The 18,245-nt window shown below is 45.5% G+C and overlaps 1 protein-coding gene across 5 annotated transcripts in view; it reads left to right on the top strand.

Moving 5' to 3' along the window:
- MAPKBP1 (mitogen-activated protein kinase binding protein 1) overlaps window positions 1-18,245 on the top strand; it is a 103,917-nt gene that overhangs the window by 80,105 nt on the left and 5,567 nt on the right. For 3 of the 5 annotated variants that reach the window (XM_056346160.1, XM_056346159.1, XM_056346161.1), the window contains 9 exons: window positions 5,165-5,313; window positions 6,016-6,065; window positions 6,559-6,795; window positions 7,777-7,946; window positions 9,542-9,687; window positions 10,173-10,343; window positions 11,203-11,281; window positions 12,823-13,133; window positions 13,921-14,982. In XM_056346160.1, the coding sequence (XP_056202135.1) occupies window positions 5,165-5,313; window positions 6,016-6,065; window positions 6,559-6,795; window positions 7,777-7,946; window positions 9,542-9,687; window positions 10,173-10,343; window positions 11,203-11,281; window positions 12,823-13,133; window positions 13,921-14,982 (2,375 nt within the window). The remainder of the gene's footprint in view (window positions 1-5,164; window positions 5,314-6,015; window positions 6,066-6,558; window positions 6,796-7,776; window positions 7,947-9,541; window positions 9,688-10,172; window positions 10,344-11,202; window positions 11,282-12,822; window positions 13,134-13,920; window positions 14,983-18,245) is intronic. The other 2 variants (XM_056346163.1, XM_056346164.1) reach the window with 2 other exon arrangements.

Below are 18,245 nucleotides of genomic sequence, written 5' to 3'. Positions count from 1 at the left end.
GGACCTTCCCACTCGCTTGGTAGCAAGTGATGTTGAAACAAGCCTGTCTGCATAGCTCCATTTGAGAACGTCTCGATCTGCTCGTTCTTCCGACAAGTCTTGTCTAATAAGTGCTTTCGGCAACGATGCTGGGAGAACCCAGGAAGCCTTTTTTCTAGCTAAAATTCTGGAGCTGTCAAGCAATGTGCTTTTTATAGCAGACTCTCCATTATTCCAGCAGCTGCAGCCTTACCCTACCGAGGCGCAGCCTGTGACAGATAACCCCAGTCCTCTTCCACATTAGGTGATACTTGTTTCCGTCACAGACGCTTGCTGAAGGGCGGTGTTAGTGCCACGCCAAGCCCAGAACTTTATTAAACTTGTTTGGTAACCTCTTTGCAAGCCTGGAATCTACTTGTTTGGTTAGCTTTGAAAGCTTGTTTTCAGTTTTGATCGGCCACTGTGGTCACTGGAGATCAGCAAAGACATAACTCCTGAGCATTTTGGATTGGGACTGAAGATGGAGGAAGAGCCTTTTGGACCAGCATTACTGAGGTGGGAGAAGGAAAACTAATGAACTTGATTAAGATGGGTTTTCTAGATGCCCTGTACCTGTTCTGGTTGTGTTTTCAAAGTCTGTCTGTGTAGGCTGCGGTGGAGACTTGGGTTGCACCTTGTTTCAGGACTCACAGTAGTATAAGAAAGCTCCCTGCCTGGTGATATGTCATTTGTTCTGCTAGATTTTCTCTGAAACAGTATTGCTAGGGTTTGGTGCAGAAAGTAACGCATTCTGCTAGTTCCATGTTATGAACTGACAGGATGAATAATCACAGTAATATTGGGGGAGCAAAACTGAGCAGAGGTGGCAGTGGGGAGCTTAAGATTTCCAGTTCACAACGGTGCTGTCCCTATCCGGCTGTGTCTGGCAGGGCAGGGATTGGCCTGGGTGAATAACATCTGGAGCACACAGGAGATGCCTTGCTGGGTCGTACCAGTGCTCCATGAAGCCCAATATTCTGCCTGTGACAGTGGCAATGGGAGATGCTGTTTAGTGAGGCAACTGTGAGCCTTGCTATATGAGCCTTTGGGGTCCGTTTGTTTCATGCACGTTGTTACATCGTGGATGTTAAGAGGTACATCTCTACCTCTGCCTTTTAGTATTTGGTTGTGGACCCATTCTCCACTGAATTTGTATAAATTCTTTTTGAACTTCATAATATTGTCTGCCTCTGCAACCTCCTTTGGTGGCAGGTTCCTGGAGTTCACTGCTATGGAAAGAAGGACTTTTTTTTTGTCTCTGTTAACAAAACTAGCAGGAGTGTGGTTTGAAAGCTCCTTGCTTCTGAATATTGTGAGCTTTGGTGAACTATTGTTCTGCATCCAGCTGTCTGCAGTCCCCACGGTTTTGTAAACCTTTATCATAACCTTTTCCCCCAACTGAAGAGTCCTAGCTCTGTCCTCGTCCCACCAAAAACTTCCAGGGAGTCTAAAGTTTCTCCTCTGAAGGATTTTGCCGACTCACCTTTATGGGATCATTTTGGAACTCATCTGACCAGTATCACCCATCGTTCTCCATAGTGCCCCTGAGAGCCTTTCAGTTCTGGTTGTGGTAACTGCAGATGTGTGCTTTTCTCCTGTCTGCTGAACATAAGGAGCCTTGACTGTTCGGGGGAACAGAACTTGTACCCAGCTGATACTGCTGGTACGTTTTGATTTTGAGGCATTTATATTTTCAGAGAAAGAACCATGTAAAGGCCTTTTAATGGGGTTTTGATTTTGATCCAAGTATGCATTTGTGGTTTGGAAAAGCTTGTCTCAAATTTTTGGAAGGGAAGTTCTAAACTGATTTTGCTGTGGAATGTTTGCAGGGCTTATACTTGTGTTCTGGCTGAGCATTTACATTTTTGTGTTTTAATTTTAAAAATCACCCTTTCTGTGACTTTCATTGAAACTCTAGTGTAAATAGCAGGAGATAGAAATGTTATCCAAATTAAATTGGCTAAAACTTATATATGTATGCTGAAGAAGTACTGTGTGCTGTCAGATATATTTGGAAAGAAATACTCCTTATCAAATTCTCGGTCAGGCTTTGGTCCAGTCCAGGAAAGCTGTGTGCCTTCCAGGGCTCAGAATGGGCTAGGCTTTTGATGCCAGATCAGAAGTGGTGTCCGAGTCTGTGCTGAACTGCCGCAATTGTAACACCTGGAAAACTCTGAAGTCAGCAACACTGTGATCTTTCTGTGGGGAAAAGCAGGATAACTTTCTTTTTAAAACCCTTAGTCATTTGGGCAGGGCGAGGGGGGCAATTTGTTAGTGATCCCTACCACACAGGATGTTGCAGTTTGACAAATACAGCCCTAGAGCTGAGGGTTTAAGTAGCACAAGATCAGAGTGGGAATGCTCTTTAAATGAATACCTCTTTAAATGGATAGTTGCCATTCTTGTTTGTGTTGTTTTGTTTTAAGAAAAGAAAGAAGAGTTGAATTCAGGGCATGCAAAAGAATAGAGTACCTAATATCAGATGTCTTAATACTAGAACTCCATAAAGACGTGGCACTTTTAAGTCTACATACGTGTCCTGGAGACTTTCTAACTGAAGGTCCTTCCCTGCTGTTGACTGTGTCCTGGCAGACCCTTCAGAAACCGGGAGCTGCAACTGACTCTGCCCGTCTGTACAGAAAAAGATCCAGACGTAGTACTAGGATGGGATAGTCCCTCAGCAAAGGAAGAAGGCAAGAGCGAGGACAGTTAAAATCCTTGCTCTGAGTCACATGTATCATGAGAATTGGACATGTCTGTACATGCTACTCTGGAATAACTGCTCAGAAACGCTTGTTCGGGTATAATGATGCTTTGCTGGGGTTTGGCTGAACCTGCTCTCAGCCCGAAATTGGCAAAACCCAGAAGTCTTACTCCTTCACTTTCAAAACGCTCTCATGTGGTGCTTCTTTGGAAGCAGCTGCTGGGCTTGCAACCTCACCCTACCTTACTCTGACTGCCATCTAAGCATGAACAAGAACTAAGGAAGAGTGTTGAGGAGATGTGTGCAACAGAGTGGCTTAGAAGAAAATCCAGAGCACACAGGGGAAGGCAGGGAACGAAAGGAGAAAGTAGCTAGGTCCAAGCTGAGGGGCTGGCTTGGGCAAGCAAAACACACAAGACCTTGTGAACCTAGGTTTTGTTTTCAGGAGTATCTCGGTTTCAAGTCAGTGGGCCTAAGATTCTTTTGAAAACCCCATTCAGGTATCTCCCTTCAAGTCACAGGACTGAGTTGGAAAAGGATATTCGAGTTGTGAAGAGGAGGATGTGGAAAGGGGGCGTGATATTTTTGCTGCGGTAATGCAAGACAACCTTATGTTTGTTTCAAACACATGTGACTTCATAATTTGTTTGGCACTTCCTGTGAGGTATGAAGGAAGCCCATCCAAATTCCAAAACATGTTTTGCATTCTCTTACTCAGCTCCTTTGAGGATGTCAGAGCATACTTTTTCTCCACTTACTAACTTTGTCAGTCACCGTCTGATGGACAGGGGCCATCTTTCTATTTGTAGCACAAACACATTGGTAGAAGCCAACCTCTCTCCATTTACACCGAAGACAGTACGTGCAGCGTTCAGCAAACATATAGCCTTGCCTTGCTGTATCACCTCATCATAGTGAGGTGTTCAACCAGTTAGATGTTGAAATGTCTATAACAATCCAACCCTTCTTCCTCAATAAGCTCCTCCAGCCACCGTGATGGCTACAAGCAGAAGTATGCTGTCAAAGTTACTGATACGAAGTTAACATTGCCTGCTGTATATAAATGTAGTATACCTCATAGCATGGAACAGGCATCACCTCAAACGTGCTCTGGTGCTTGAACTTTGTTGGGATTCCCCTGCTTAGACACAAGAACCTGAGAATGGCAGTATGGACACCCAAAGAGACAGCAGAGAAGCTGAAGAGACTGACAAACTCAAATGTCAGAAGTAGATGAGGACAGCCAGCATGGAGCCGTTTCACTGGAGGGCTCGGCAGGCTATAGTCAGTTCCACCCTTCTTTTTTCCAGAACACCTCAAAGCTCATCTGAAAGGGTTGGGTAGTTGTGGCTCAGCCACTCCTGATAAAATGGAAGTTAATGTTCTGCCACTACATGGGAAACCACTGTAACTACTGCTCACCGTGTCTGCATGCTGCCTGCTGTCTGTCAGCTGCAGCAGAAGCTGCTCTGTCGCCAGGCCGCTCTGTACTTGGTGGATGAGCTATTTTCAATTCATGAATAATGCTTGGCACTCAACACCCACCAGTGACACCTATAAATGTCACTAATGATGAGTTTGGCACTCTAGCTCAAGGCCATGGAGTGGGTGCTGCTCGGATTTACTTGTTGGGGATTCTTTATTTGTTCAATTACCGTCCAGAGTGGGTTAGTTGATTTGGTTCTGTTGGCTGAAGGGGTGAGGGGAGGGTGGGGAAGAGCAAGAGGAGGGAAGACAGACAGAGCTTGGTGTTGGTAAGCTCCTCGATTGGTGCTGGGGAATTCTATGCTGGGAGTGCCTCTGAGCTCTGTGTGGGAACACTTGTGTGATAGGCTTTGATTAAAGACCTGCCCCAAGCGTGTTTTACATTATTTCTGGTGCCTGAAGGCTAAAAAGGGCAGCAGGGTGCTCCTAGAGCGCGTGGGCTGCAGCTGCAGGTTCTGCCCGGTGCAGCCCGTGGTACAAACCTGCCTCTTATGTGGTAATTTGCCATATACCCGATTGTTGTCAAACGGGGAGTATCTCTGTGGTGGTTTTGATGTGTAAAACTTTTCCAGAGAGGAAATGCTTAAGGGTGGGGAAAATATTTGCCTCTCAAATACACTCTGCCATCTTGACCTTATCAGTTGGCGGGGTCTGAAATGCAAGGCCAAGTTTCACTCCACTTGAGTTTCTCAGACCCGTTTACTTTTGTTCTGGTTTCTGTCGTCCCCGCACCTGTGCGAGGCCGTTGCTGCGGCAGGCTCCACACGCCTGGGTGCGGGGCTTGGCTTGCCCTGTTTCCGCGGTGGGTTTATGCTGGGGGGAGGGCTGCGGGGGGGAGCTGAGGCAGCCTGCTGAGTGTGGGTGGGGATAAGGTGGAGAACTGTCTGGCGTAAGGATCAAAATGGTGTGCCGTTCTTGAGACAGACCATAATACTCCTTCTGATTCCTACCTCCCAGGCACGAGTCCATCTCTGCCCTGTCCTCTGTGCCTGCACTCTCATCGGACAGTGACAAGGATGGTGAAGATGAAGGGAATGATGAAGATGAGTTACGTGGGCTGCAGTCTTTCCATATTCAGTCCGACTGCAACACTGAGAGAGACTCAGGTACAAATGGGAGAGGGGTATGGGCAGAGATGGAGAAAAATGGCCTGAAAAGTGGGAAGAAGATGAGAGACACTGGCTTAGGGATAGCAAGATATGGGCAGAAAGAGAAGGACCGCAACAGAGACTGATGGATCGACACCAGTGCGTAATGTGGAGTTGCCCATTCCTGAGTCTGAAGAGGGGAGCGTTTCAGAGTTCTCTGATCAGAAATTACTGTTAAATTCCCAAGTTTCTTGCTGGTTCCAGCTGGCCAAACAAATTTTGAATTAGTGTCCTGGGCTTGGGTCTACAAGCTATTAGGAATCCACAGAAGCCAAAAGAGATCTCACAGGGGATTCTAGAGATGTCTGACAGAACGTATGGTAGAGATTACCGTTACTAATTTGAGGTACTTTTACCACAGATGCTGCAGTGTATTAGAGCAGGGTTTTTTCTCAAGCCTTTGGTGGGCGACTGCGCTGCAGCAAATGTCCTGCAGTGGGTCAGCTGAGTTAGGGAAAATCTTACATAAAACAGTATGTCTCCATTAAAATTTTGATACAAGCATTAGGTAGTCTATGGGAAAGCATGTGTTGATGGTGGTCTGCTGGTTCAGAAGGTGTAGGAATGCTGCCTTTGAGGAAAGATGAGGTAAGGGGTCTTTAAAAAGCTGGACTGCTGGCCAAGGATGTCAACTAGGTACATATCTTTTTACATTTCCAGACCCAGACCTTACCCTCTCAAGAAGCCTTTCCCATTGGGAAATGAGGAGGGTGAGTTGCTAAACCTTTAAATTGTATTTCTTGTCATAGGGAAACTGGAAAAGAAATTTCTGTGGAGGTTAAAAACTTAATTTGCACTGGTGTGAATGAAGGGTGCGGTGGGAAACTGAGAAGCTTCTCTGTGAAGAGCAACTTGAGGATGGTAAAACGGAACCTAGTTTAAGAGGCAGTTTCACTTGGGATTTTTACATTGGTATCTTTCTATTAGTTGTTGTGCTTTGGCCCCTTCATTTCTGTGGTTCTGAAGCTGATCATATACTTGGATCCGAGTGAGGCATTTAAATGTTCAGTTATGCAAGAAGCAGCAACAAAAGTATCACATTTTCTCAATGCTTTATGGTTAAGGGAGGAATTTTAAGCTGTCTCACAGGCTTTTATAGAGATGAACATAATTGCATTTTTCTGTGGGTCTTGTGTTTTCTCTCCTGTTTTTCCATCAGCAGAACTCAGTCCCTAAGACCTTCTTTCTTTCAATTTCCCTCAGGCTAAAGAGATAGCAGCAATGCAGCACTCAGAGGCACCAGCGAGCAAGATGCCCCGGCAGCGTGGGCGCTGGTCCCAGCCAACCAGCAACATAGAGATGACTGTGAAGTCCATGCTTGACTTGCGTCAGCTGGAGTCTTTCTCTGTTTCCCGTTCCCCGAGTCGAGACTCCCTGTCTCAGAACAGCAATGGGGATGACAGAGAAGAGCAGGCAGATCTTCCTGTGCACATCAACAAAGTAAGGGCAGTACTGTTCTGAGGAGGTGAATCTACTCTTGAGCGCATCTGTCCCGCCTCTATTTATGATTACCTCCATTTATGACTACCTGATGCCGTTCTTAATATCATTAAAGATGGCTCTAATTGCCTTCTGAGAAACTTCTTTAGATAACTCTTCTGCAGTTAGTCCTCCTGCAATGTGTGACGCTGCTATCTTATAGTAGAGCCCAGGTGGAATCAAGGTTTCTTTCTAATGACAGGCAAGACCTTGTGTTTTCTTTTAGCTCATTGATTATTTATGGCAAAACGAAGCTGAGCTCAGATGTGTATGTGATTACCTGTTAGCTCACTCCACTGGGGTGCAGTTTCTTGACTCCAGTAGCAACTGACATGTGGCTCACATGATGCCCTTAGTTGTGGGCTGTGTTAGATGATTAAGTTCTCTTTAATCTTTGTATTGGTGAGTCACAGCAAGTAATGTGCACTCATCCCACAGAAAGCTCATTCTGGTAGCAGTCTGTCCTGGTTCCTAACTGCATTAGAATTTTTCCTTCCTTTATATATATATATGTGTGTGTGTGTGTGTGTATGTATGTAAAATAACTGCATGACTGAAAAGAAGATTGGGCTTGTTGTGTGCAGTAAATTCAGTGTTTCTCAGCTGTGGCTTGCAGACTTCTCTGAATAATGTTTGACCAGTTTAAAAGGTAATGGAAGGACCTGCTGCCACGTGGATTATACTACTGATGTCTGGCCAGACAGGGATAGGGAGCCCAGTACTTTACTGGAGAATTTTCAGGGACTGCAAATGGGAAACTACAGCAGTAGTCTGTCAAATTTAGTGAATAAGGAACAGGAAAGACATAGGAGTGCTGTGTGCTCTGATCTCAGATATCTATTCCTACTCGGTGTTGTAATGCATACTTTCTAGCTCTGCACAGCACTTGCTGACTTCAGGAAAAATGCCGATAATATCTGGTTTTCTCTCTTTTTAAACCAGGTTAGCAGCTCAATACCTCCCCAAGATAACCGGTCTTGTTTGCGACCCCAAGTCATTCGGCTTGTCTCTTGTGAAGACGGGATTTTCTCTCAGGAGCTGGAACCTTCTGAGAGTGAGGAATGTGTAATCTACGCTGAGCAAGATGAAATCCATCCCACAGACCCTAGCAGGTTAAAAATAAGCTCTCTGCTGTGCATGGCTTAGATGTTTCTGGTTTAGTTTGCTTGGAGCTTATGTGGTAACTTGAATGAGTTGATGTACTGTCTGATTGATGGCAGGCATGCTTAGTTGAGAGTTTTGTGCCGGCCTGATGCTAAAGGAATCTGAAGGCACCATTAAAATAACCTTTCCTCTGAGGAAACTGCACATTAGCAGCCTCCTCCAAGCTTTTATTTTTGTGGAATAAACAACTTCGGAGCAGCCTTTTTGCTTTCTCCCTTGTCTGGGTTGAAATAAGCAAGGGAAAAATTGGAAGCTGGAAACCCACCCAACAGTGATGTGTATGTGGCAGTGAAATGTCTGCCCAGGAGAAATGACAGGACGCTATTTATGACACTTTCAAACGTAATTGGGCAAGAATTTAACAAATGTAATATGTGATGACCCTTTTGTGGGAAATAGAATGGCTTGCCATGAGATAGATGAAATTGAAAAGAACACTGGAGACAGCGGAGACCTTTTTTTCTTCCTGTGCTGTTTCTTCTGGTTTAGTTTTACCCTCACTTAATTTTCCCATTTCATTCTATGCTCCAGTTCTTTTCCTTCCCTGAATTTTTTTTTCTTCCCTTCCCTTCTTAACTAAGAGCTGTTTAATTTCCTCTGTCTCCTCCTGCTCTGTCACAGAGTGGGCTGATAGCTTTAGGCAGGCTGTTATGTAAGAGTGCATGCCAAGATTTTGCAGTTGAAGCTACTAGGTTTCTCCCAGTTTCTTTTTATTTACAATTTTAATTTTATTGTGATACATTTGGACAGAGCAGACCCACGTGCTGCTCCATGATGTAAGAAAGGGAGCCCCCCCGGTGATGGTGGATATAGACTGGAGGCATCTCAATGTATACAGAGTTTACATGCTGCCAGGGGTAATGGGCATTCAGTTCTCTTGAGTGACTTCTGCACCCCACCTTGCATTGGAGCACATCTGAAAGCAAAGTATTTCTTAAAGTGGAAAACTGAAGTCCTCAGGCATCAGGCAAAAGAACGGTGCTGGTGTCATTTGGCAAAATAAAACTCGTGAAATCACAACAGTCATCAGGAGCCCTGTCCTACAATATTGAACTTTTGTAGACATTCTTCAGTAAATTAGTCTTGTTCAAACCCAGAATCTTCTCTGTTTTGCAACACAGAAGTTGCCCAAAGCAGCCGGGCATAAACATGGAAAAAATAGTATATTAGGGCTCAAATCTATGGCAAACTGGAGTTTCTATCATGCAGGTACAAGCCTGGTTTTAGTCCCTTTTTCACGGTGTAGACCTTTACATGTGTTCCTCACCTGTGCTGGAAATCAGGCCAGGGCGGTGCTGTGCTAGTGCCTGAAAATCATGGGAAACCGGCAGTGCCCTGGAAGTCTGACAGTCCCCTTGAGACTTCACTGTCCAAGCTTAATGAAATGCAAAAAATATAGTGCATAATGATGAGAGAAATCAACTTCTTTTTAAAGCCTTACTTTTGTAATCAAAGGTGTTGCTAACACAGGTAAAGACTGTGCTGCTTTACATGTAAAACAAGTATCACTTCTAGTGCTGTATCTTTCCTGTCTCTCTCGTAGTGAGTTCCAGGTAAAAGCATTGCCCCACGGGAAGCTAAGTAGAGGTTATCACAGTAATGGATGCCCAGACAAACACAGTCCTGACAGCGCCTGCTCTGTAGATTACAGCAGCAGTCGTCTGTCCAGCCCAGACCATCCGAACGAAGGTAAGATGCAAAGACGTTATAAATGTATTTGTGTGATGTGGAACAGTGCAGAAACCAGCTGGGCTCGTTGTGTGCCATGTTGATGAGTTGCTCTCCTGATCTCTAGGACCTGATGCTTTTCATGAGCTGAAATGAGGTCACTCTCCTGTTAGTTTTGCTGGTATTGCTGTAAAGATTTGGGCACGTTTTAACAGGCACTTCAGTGAAGCCACTGTCAAGGCAGGAATTGGTTAATGTGTGCTTTCCTTGTGCACCTTTGGCTTTCTTTTCCCTTGCTAGGTAAGGAGGCAGAGTTAGTATTGATAATCCCATGGGCTATGCTGTTTGGGGGATATGGTAGATCAGAGAATTACAGTGAATGCTGACTTTCGCTTTAACTTTCTGGGTCCACTTAGCATCTTTGCTGAATATTTTTTGTAACCTGGCTAATGTTACCATGATTATGCTATTACAGCATTTTTTTTTACCACCCCGCCCCTCCCCAGATTCTGAAAGCACTGAGCCCCTAAGTGCGGATGGCATCTCGGACCTGGAGGGAGAGGAAGGAGAGGAGGACGTGGGCACTAGCATGCCAGAGGGAGAAATCCCCCAGATACCCGATCAGGAAAACTTCCTCAAGCAGCATTTTGGGACCCTGGGCAGCACGGATGGGAGAGGTATGGCGTTCTGCTTGGTGGGGGCGACGTTGGGAGGTCACTCCAGGTTTGTCCCATGTATAAATCAAACCAGGCTACAAGTTCTGCTAGGCTTTTGTGGAGGGGGGTGTACAAGGGGGCAAAAATGGGGACCCAATGTAGAGAGGCCTGAAGAGCGACGTCTGTTCATCTCCATCGGTCTGTGTAAGTTTGTGCAGGTGAGGCTGGGGTCTGGGTCAGCCAGGGTTAAGTGTTGGCCCTGGAATCCTCTTCTCTTGTGCGGGGACTAGTTTTTCCTGTTGCACGTGAAGGTTTTAGCTGTGTTCATCCCCCACCCCCACCCCCGTAGGTGACATGTGGTGGCCTCTAGTGGTGTATTAAGGCATAGCAAGTGCCACAAAAGAAAAGGCTGAAATGCTGGGTGGAGGGAGAGAATAAGAGGAGACATCAGAGTGGCAAAGGAGCTGGTTAGTCTTTTATCGACCAACTCCAGAACAAAGCGTATCTTTTTAGAATTGATAGTGGTTGCAGGCAGCATTATCTATGTGAGTTGTCTGGTTTTCTTTCCCCCTCCCCGCCTTTGTTTGGTTTGTTTTCTGCTTGATGCCTGTGCCTCACAGTCCTACAGGCAGGATAGGACACAAAGGGAAGCAAAAAAGGAGGAGGCGTACCCTTAGGGAGAGTAGCAGTTTAAGGCAGAGTAACCTAAGTAGGACAGAAAAGGCAAAGGCAGTGAAATTTTTTGATTCTCTGTGGTTTGAACTCAGAAAAATCCCCGTGGATATGGGGGAACATTTGATAGTCTGTGATAAGTAAATGCACGTGTCAGAATGTTTGTTCTGTAACTCCCTTTTTCTCTTCCCTTTGACCAAAATTTTAGGTGGCTCATGTAGGAATCTGGAAAGAACTGAAAACCTCAGCATTTCCTCTCGCTTTCTTTCCCAGTCCCCGGCTCTCAGGTATGACTCTGCTTATTTTCACTGTTTCTGTCTTGTCTCTTTTTACTGGCGTGAGTAGGTGTCGTGCTAGGCCCTGGATCAAAACAGTTGAGCAGACTTCTGCCCTTGGTGTGCCTAGGCACAGCGAAATGTTAGCAGAGCGCCTGGCAGGCTGGCTGCAGACCCTCGTGATTTGCGTATGCCACCCCATGTCACTTCAGCTGTTGTGTTTCTTCCTAAAGCAACACTGTTGTTTTGTTCTTTTTTCTCTCCCAACAATGTGCTTAATTGTTTAATGATTAATGCTTTGATTGATTAAGTTGGAGGAATCGCGAATCACCTAATTTACTTTTCACTGTTTATGCTCTGTTTATTCTTTTGCATTTCATTCAGCTTGGACAATGAAAGTAGGCTTGCCAACTTTCCCTTTGTTTTACAGCCCTTTCTTACTCAGCTTTTTTTCTGAGTCCCATACCTTCACAGGGTGCTCATGCAAAGCCCCATGGAGATACTATTCTTCCAGAAAACCTTTAACCCTAAAGCACCTGATGAAAAGGCCTCTCCAAGCTGTTTCCCTTGTTTAAAAAAAAATCCAAAAAAACCAAACAAAGAAAAAAAAGGAAGAAAAAATGGGGTAAATACTTGCATCAATTTAGGTTCATAAATTTTTAAAACGGAGAGACTCCTGTATTTCTCTAAAATGACAACCTGAAATCTCAGCTCAAATTAATTTTCATTGTACAGGACTGAGCAGATTTGAGTGCATCTTCTATGGTTCACCAGCTGTGTCTAAATACCATGTTAGGGAAATTTTTTTGTCATCGCTGTATTCAGCTGCTGTCAGGAGTGCCTCTTAGTCTGTTTCTCATTGGGGCTGTATGTTTGGGAGGAAAGCCAGTGGTTAGCTATTGTGTAAGCTTCTAGAGAGAGAGCTACAGTGGTGAGGGAAGGAATTCACTGGTGATCTAAAGATATGTAACAAGAAAGGTAGTGTTAGGTTATGAAAACCTCTGGGCTTTTAACGTGTTCAGCTTTTCAAGTATGCCAGACTGAAAGTTGCCTGCTTTCCGAAGGAAGCCCACTGTGCTTGTCTGAAGTAGAGAGAGAGAGGCAATTAGGCTTTCCTCTTGAAGGTACTGATCCCCTTTCCTAGTTCATAATGTTAGGAAAGTATAATCACTTTCTCTTAGGGTGTCTTAGAATTGAAAAGATTTCATTGTTAGTCAGATGAGCTGAGAGAAGAGACCCGACCTGACTTTGCCCAGTCTTCCCTCTGCCTGGAATTTTTCCTTCTCTTTTGCCTTCACCTTTTGCAGCGTGATCCCTGGAAACAGTGACCCAATGCTATTTGTGGTCGTGCAGCCTACGGTTAAATGCCTGAAGACCAGTGCTTCCAGGGATGCATAGAATGAAGCGGTAACAGTCTAGGGCATTTTTGATGTTAGAAGAATCCAGATAGGGAAGGGCTCTCTATCCCAGAGAAACTGGCTCAATGCCTATGCCTGTTTTTGCAGGGCAACATACTTTTTTTTTAACTGGGATTTCTTTATCGTGTTGTCTAGACGATTGTCACTCTCTTCATCAAATCTAATACTGGATTCAAAGCCCATTGAGCCACCGACACAGACCAATCAGTTTACACCAGACCTGTTGAAAAATGGCAGCAACCATCCTGGTGATGGATTGGAGAGCAGCCAGCTCCTGGAGAGTGTAAATTCAAATCGGGCGGTCTATATCCAGAAAAGGCGCAGATCAGCTTTGGAGGCCAGCAGAACTGGTATGGCTCCTGGACGGGTTACCGCATCCTTTGCAGAAGGCCCTGTGAATGCCGTGATGAGAAAGGCCCAGTCAGTTCATGACCTCGTTCATGAGGGTAAGGACACAGGTTGGAATGAATAGTGTAAACCTGAGAATGAAATGGGGAGATTTGAGCTTGAATAGACTTTAAATTAAGCTTATGTCTTTCTGTGTTCTGAGCTACGTGCTTTGCATATCTTCTAACTCTTAGCCTGTCAAGGGAAGACATTTTTAATTTGTAATGCAAATGTTGATCTCCTAATTATCAGTCTCTGATATTTGTCTGGCAGCTGTGGGAGGAGCAATGCCTAGGGTGACACGAACTATTTGCAAAGAAATTCTCTCTTGCTGTGGGTGGTTGCTCCAGGCCAAGACAGAAGCTCCCCAGGGTGGGGAGGAAAGAGGGATGGAGGATGCAACAGGGAGCTGACTGTATCCATGCCCTCTGTGTGAAAGAACTCCATTTTTGCAGCAATCAACTCATGAATGATCAATAAGCACTCAGTTTGTTTCTTAAAAAAATAAACCTAATCACTGCAACATCATATGTAAGTTTTTGCCTGCTTCCTCTTCCTCCGGCCTCTCAGTTAACAGTCACGGTGGTCCGAGGTCCTCTGGCCATACACTTTAAGAGCAAGTCTCTCTTGTCAGGTAAGCAGCAGTGTGTGAGCAGGGCGAGGGATGGGCGAAAAACGAAGCCTGTGAGGCTTGGTGACACTCACCTGAAGTAGTGGTTCTGTGCAGCTCTCCCAGGGGCTGAGCTGAGGCACAACAGGCCAGAGCAGCTCTGTTACTTGCCGGTTTTGGAATTCACTGCAGGCTCTTGTCTATTTTTGGTATGTTTGTCTGTTTAATTTTCACAGATAAGGGTCCTGGAGTGATACCCTCTGCCAAGCAGCGTCCTCAGACTCTTTTGGTGGTTGAGAAGGATCCCAGACCTAACAATTGCAGGGTGTTATCAGCCAGTATGTTGAAGATGGATGGATCTGGTGCTCTGCTGGCCAAAGATGTCAGGGCTGCAAAACCAAAGTCCTACATGAACCCCACAACCAGCTTCCGGGCTAAGATGTCAAGGAGCATATCTGTAGGGGAAAATCTGTACCTTGGTTACTCCACCGAAATGCTGACTGACGGGAGGACTAGCCCTCCAGTGGCAGAGAAGACACAGTTTAGTTCCACAGCAGATGCTGAGAAGATTAAGCTACCAGTGAAAGAAAATGTTCCAGTGAAGCCAGCGCTTCAGCCAGTTGTAAACTGCTCATCTCCCAAGTCCTTCCACAGCAAGTTGGCATCATCAAACCGAGCACATCTGATTCTTGACATTCCCAAGCCATTGCCTGATAGACCCACGCTGGCCTCCTTCTCACCCACTACCAAAACAAAAGCCCTGCTTGAGCCACAGTCTCCGCAGTCACCTGCTGGGGCCTGTAGAAAGAAACCCTCTTTTCCTGAGGTCCGAGCCTCCAAGCAGGAAAATCAAACTGCTGGGTCTCTGGTTCCTGGTAGAGAGATCCCAACAGGACTTGCTAAGGAGAGCCCAGCGGAGAGTTCAGTCTCAAGGACAGGTTGCCAGGATGAGCAGGGGGTCACTAATGCAAAGCTGAGGGAGCTGCCAGAGGGCCAGCACCTAAGGTCTCCCGAGGGCACGCTGCCCAGGTGCAGGGAGAGGACCGCCGGCATCGCCTGTGTGCTAGACAGCCAGCCCGGACTGTGCCCACTAGACCCCGTCAGGCCGAGGTCTCCTTCATCTATAGCTGCCTCGGCACAGGTCTCAGGTGTGCATGGATACCCATCTCTTCTCTTCCCCCTTCTGTCTCCTGTCTTTGTGAACCGCCTCACGATCCCATCACATTTCTTTACGTCCAGCTTCTGGCCTGTCTCGTCCTGTCTGCACCTGTCTCGTTCCATAAGCCATCCCCTCAATGGTGAGACACTTTTTCAACCTGACATCTTTTTCTCAGTCTTTAATTTCCATGTTCTCTGGGTCTCGTGTCTGAAGGTCCTTTTTAGCTGAGTGTTTTGTAGACTTCAGCAATCTCATGTGCGCGGTCGCACGTTACCCATATGGGCTCAAACCCCGTTCTGGCCAATGCTAAAGCTGATGCGCTGGGATCCTGGCGAGCATGTCGGTCACATCCCCTGTGCCCACCTCGGAGCGTGTCTGACCAGCAGAGGAAGGTGCAGGCCAACACGTGCTCGCTGAACCTAACAAGCACAGATAATAGTGAAGTTACGCCAGGCAGCTCCGGCTTTATTTTGTGAATGTGCAAGCGTGCAGGGTCCAGAGGGTTTGCATACAATTTTCTCATGTGAGATAAGGCTTGACCAAGGTGAGTTCCTTGCCGTAGCCACCCATGAGAGCGAGAAAGTCTCTGTGCTGCTGTCGCTCTGCTTTGAGCACATTTGCAAACTGCTGTGCAGTGTATGTGCAGGCCTTTGGGTTGAAGCATAAAGAACATGGATTAATATTTGAATTATCTCTAGTTTGTAGAAAAAGGTGCGAGGTGGGAAACTGTTCTACCTGCTGAAAACAGCTCTTGGGTCTTTTACAGGCCCTGGTTTAGGGTAGTTCCCCTGAATGGAAACTACTGGGTAACTTCAAACTGAAGCAAAAATCCTGCTCTCCGAGGCAGGAAGACCTCCAGTGGCAGGGAAGACAGTGTTTATTTCCACAGCATGTGCTGTAGGACTAAAACCTCCAGAGAGGTTTTTCTTTTGCGTCACAAGCTGAAAGGAAATACGCCTTCCTGAAACAGCCGGCCAAGACGTGCAGTAGGAAGCTGGATGTTCACCACCACACCGATACCTCGTACCTTCAGGGGCCTATGCAGTGCGTGGTGTTTATCCCTTTTACTCTGTTGTTGTATCTGAGAAGGGGTGCCTCTGCACTCCTCTGATTGACTACTTTCTGTGGTGGCAGGCTGCTCCACCATGCATTGCAGTGGTTAAGTGCAATATTTCTGCACCACTGCAGAAGGATAATCCGGTTTTGATGCACTGTTATTTTTCTTTTTGCATTTCTAGAAGGATGAAATGTCCTAATGAAGCACTCTTATGTAAAACAGGAAACGTGGTGGTTTGTCTGAGGGACCTGCTGTTCTTACACCATAGGGTAGAACAGTGAGCATTTCTAAAACTTTCAGACCCTCCCCTCCGGAGTGAGGTTTCCTCCAGCAGCAGATGCAGCCGGGAGCTGTGGAATCACACTCTACAGCAGAGGAGTAACAGCCCAGTTGTCTGTACTGGTTAGGCTGAGTTTTCTCTTCTACGCTTGGGAATCAAGCTATGTATCACACGGGTTTTGGTCAGTTGCTAGGAGTTTATGTTTGCAGAATTAGCACAGACAGTGCAGAGAAAACAGGTTTTTTTGCAGCAGTGATTTTTTTTTTAATTTTATTTTTTTCTAAGCAGCTTTCAATACATAGCATACCCTGACAGAATATTTAGCAGCATCCTGTAGTGAGTTAGAATGATTTAGCACAGTGGATCCCCGATTTTAATTTTTTGTTCTCAGCAGACAGCTGTCAGCCTTCAGCTTCTTTCAGACCATGTTTCCCAAATTTTTAGTGGTACATGCTGGAAAAGCTGTTTAGATCCAAGTTGGCTATAGCTGTGACCAATTTACTGTGGCTTCTGTGGATCACGGTGTGGCAGTTGATTAGAACTCTAGGGTTGACAGAGACCTGTTCTGCTTCTGCCTCGCTCTGTGACTGGGTTTCCAATTAATTTTTCTGTCCTTCCATTTTCCTGCCTGCATAACAGCTGCTATAAGTAGCTGCTGGACAAAGAGAATTGTCTTTGTTAAAGCATTTTGACATCTACAGTTAAAATGCTGTAGAAGTGCTTCATACTGTTGCTGTGTTTAATGTTCTCTGCTGGTTTCTGAAGAGCTCTGCTCTGCACACCTGAGAGGTGGAAAATGCCTGTTACTCAAGCATTTATGTTATGTTCATGACCTTTCTCCAGACTGGCAGCTCACAGAGCTGGAGACCAGCGTAAAAAGCATGATCAGAGGAGAAATCCAGAAACAATCATGAGAAGAAACAGCTGGGTTTAAAACAAAAAAAAAAAAAGGGGGGGGGGGGGGGAGGGGGGCAGGGGGCAGCAAGAAAAAAGAAGGGGATGGGTGGAAAAAAAAACCCAACCAAGAATCTTGGGCTGCAGTGAAGCCTACTGTGCTCAAACTCTACAAGGCTGGGTGATTTGGGAACAAAAAATGCAGATGGAAGGATTTGTTCATGCCCCTTTGTTCTTCTAGATGTGTTTGTCTATGTATAAATGTTTTTCTAGCTGTATTTGTTTACACATCATCTAGATGTATTCATGAAATTAGTTAAGGTCCCCTCCAGCCTGTCAAAGATGATGCTCTTAGAATTGCAGAAATAATAGTGCTAATATGACCAAGTTTTGGTTTTAGGTAACAAAAGGAAGTCCAATGGCCTTTGCAAATTGAAGATAACTGCAGATTTTGTGTCTGTCTATGTCTTTGTTCATGGTCTATGTTTAACTCATGAAAGCGTGGATTTTATTAAAACATTGCAGGGCTTCAACTCTGATGCTTTGGAGATAATACCTGGTGGGGGCAGGCAGGAGATGGTGTGCTTCCTTTTGTTTTTCATTGTCAAGTTACGGTGTGTCAGCGGTGCATATCCTGGGGAACTCAAAAATGCGATTCTGTTGCGATTGAGGTGGTTTGTCAACACTCTTCTGGACCTCAGTCCTCACTAGAGAACACTGTAATAATTCAGTGTAATCCTTCATCCTCAGTGCCTGGTTGCACGCTGTGCAGAAGGATACAGGAGGAGGAGTGTGTAGATTTCTGGCAAGGTGGAGGCTAAATTAGAGGCTGTTCGGATTAGTCCCTTTTACCACTTCATTCAAACTTGACTTTTAATTGTAATTGAGAATGGCATGGGTAATCTGACCGTAATAAAAATCTGCGATCTGAGAAAAAACATTGCTGACTTTGGAGAGGCTAAAGACTGGGAAAACAGGAATGTTCGAAACAAGCAGCATCTCTGGGTAGTAAGAAAGAAAGCTTATGCAGAACTTGCCTCTTTAATGATTGGCTCAAACCAGTCTTAAAAATTGAATAAGGAATAAGAAGAGTGTACATGTGGTGTTTGAAATACGTATTTTAAAAACTGTTTTCTTACTCAACTGTGAGGTCGTGGATGTTGGAGTGTGT

Source organism: Falco biarmicus, chromosome 7, assembly GCF_023638135.1.
Source record: "Falco biarmicus isolate bFalBia1 chromosome 7, bFalBia1.pri, whole genome shotgun sequence".
Taxonomy (NCBI): domain Eukaryota; kingdom Metazoa; phylum Chordata; class Aves; order Falconiformes; family Falconidae; genus Falco; species Falco biarmicus.
The sequence above is the reverse complement of the archived record's forward strand: the minus strand, read 5'-3'. Positions and strand labels throughout refer to the sequence as shown.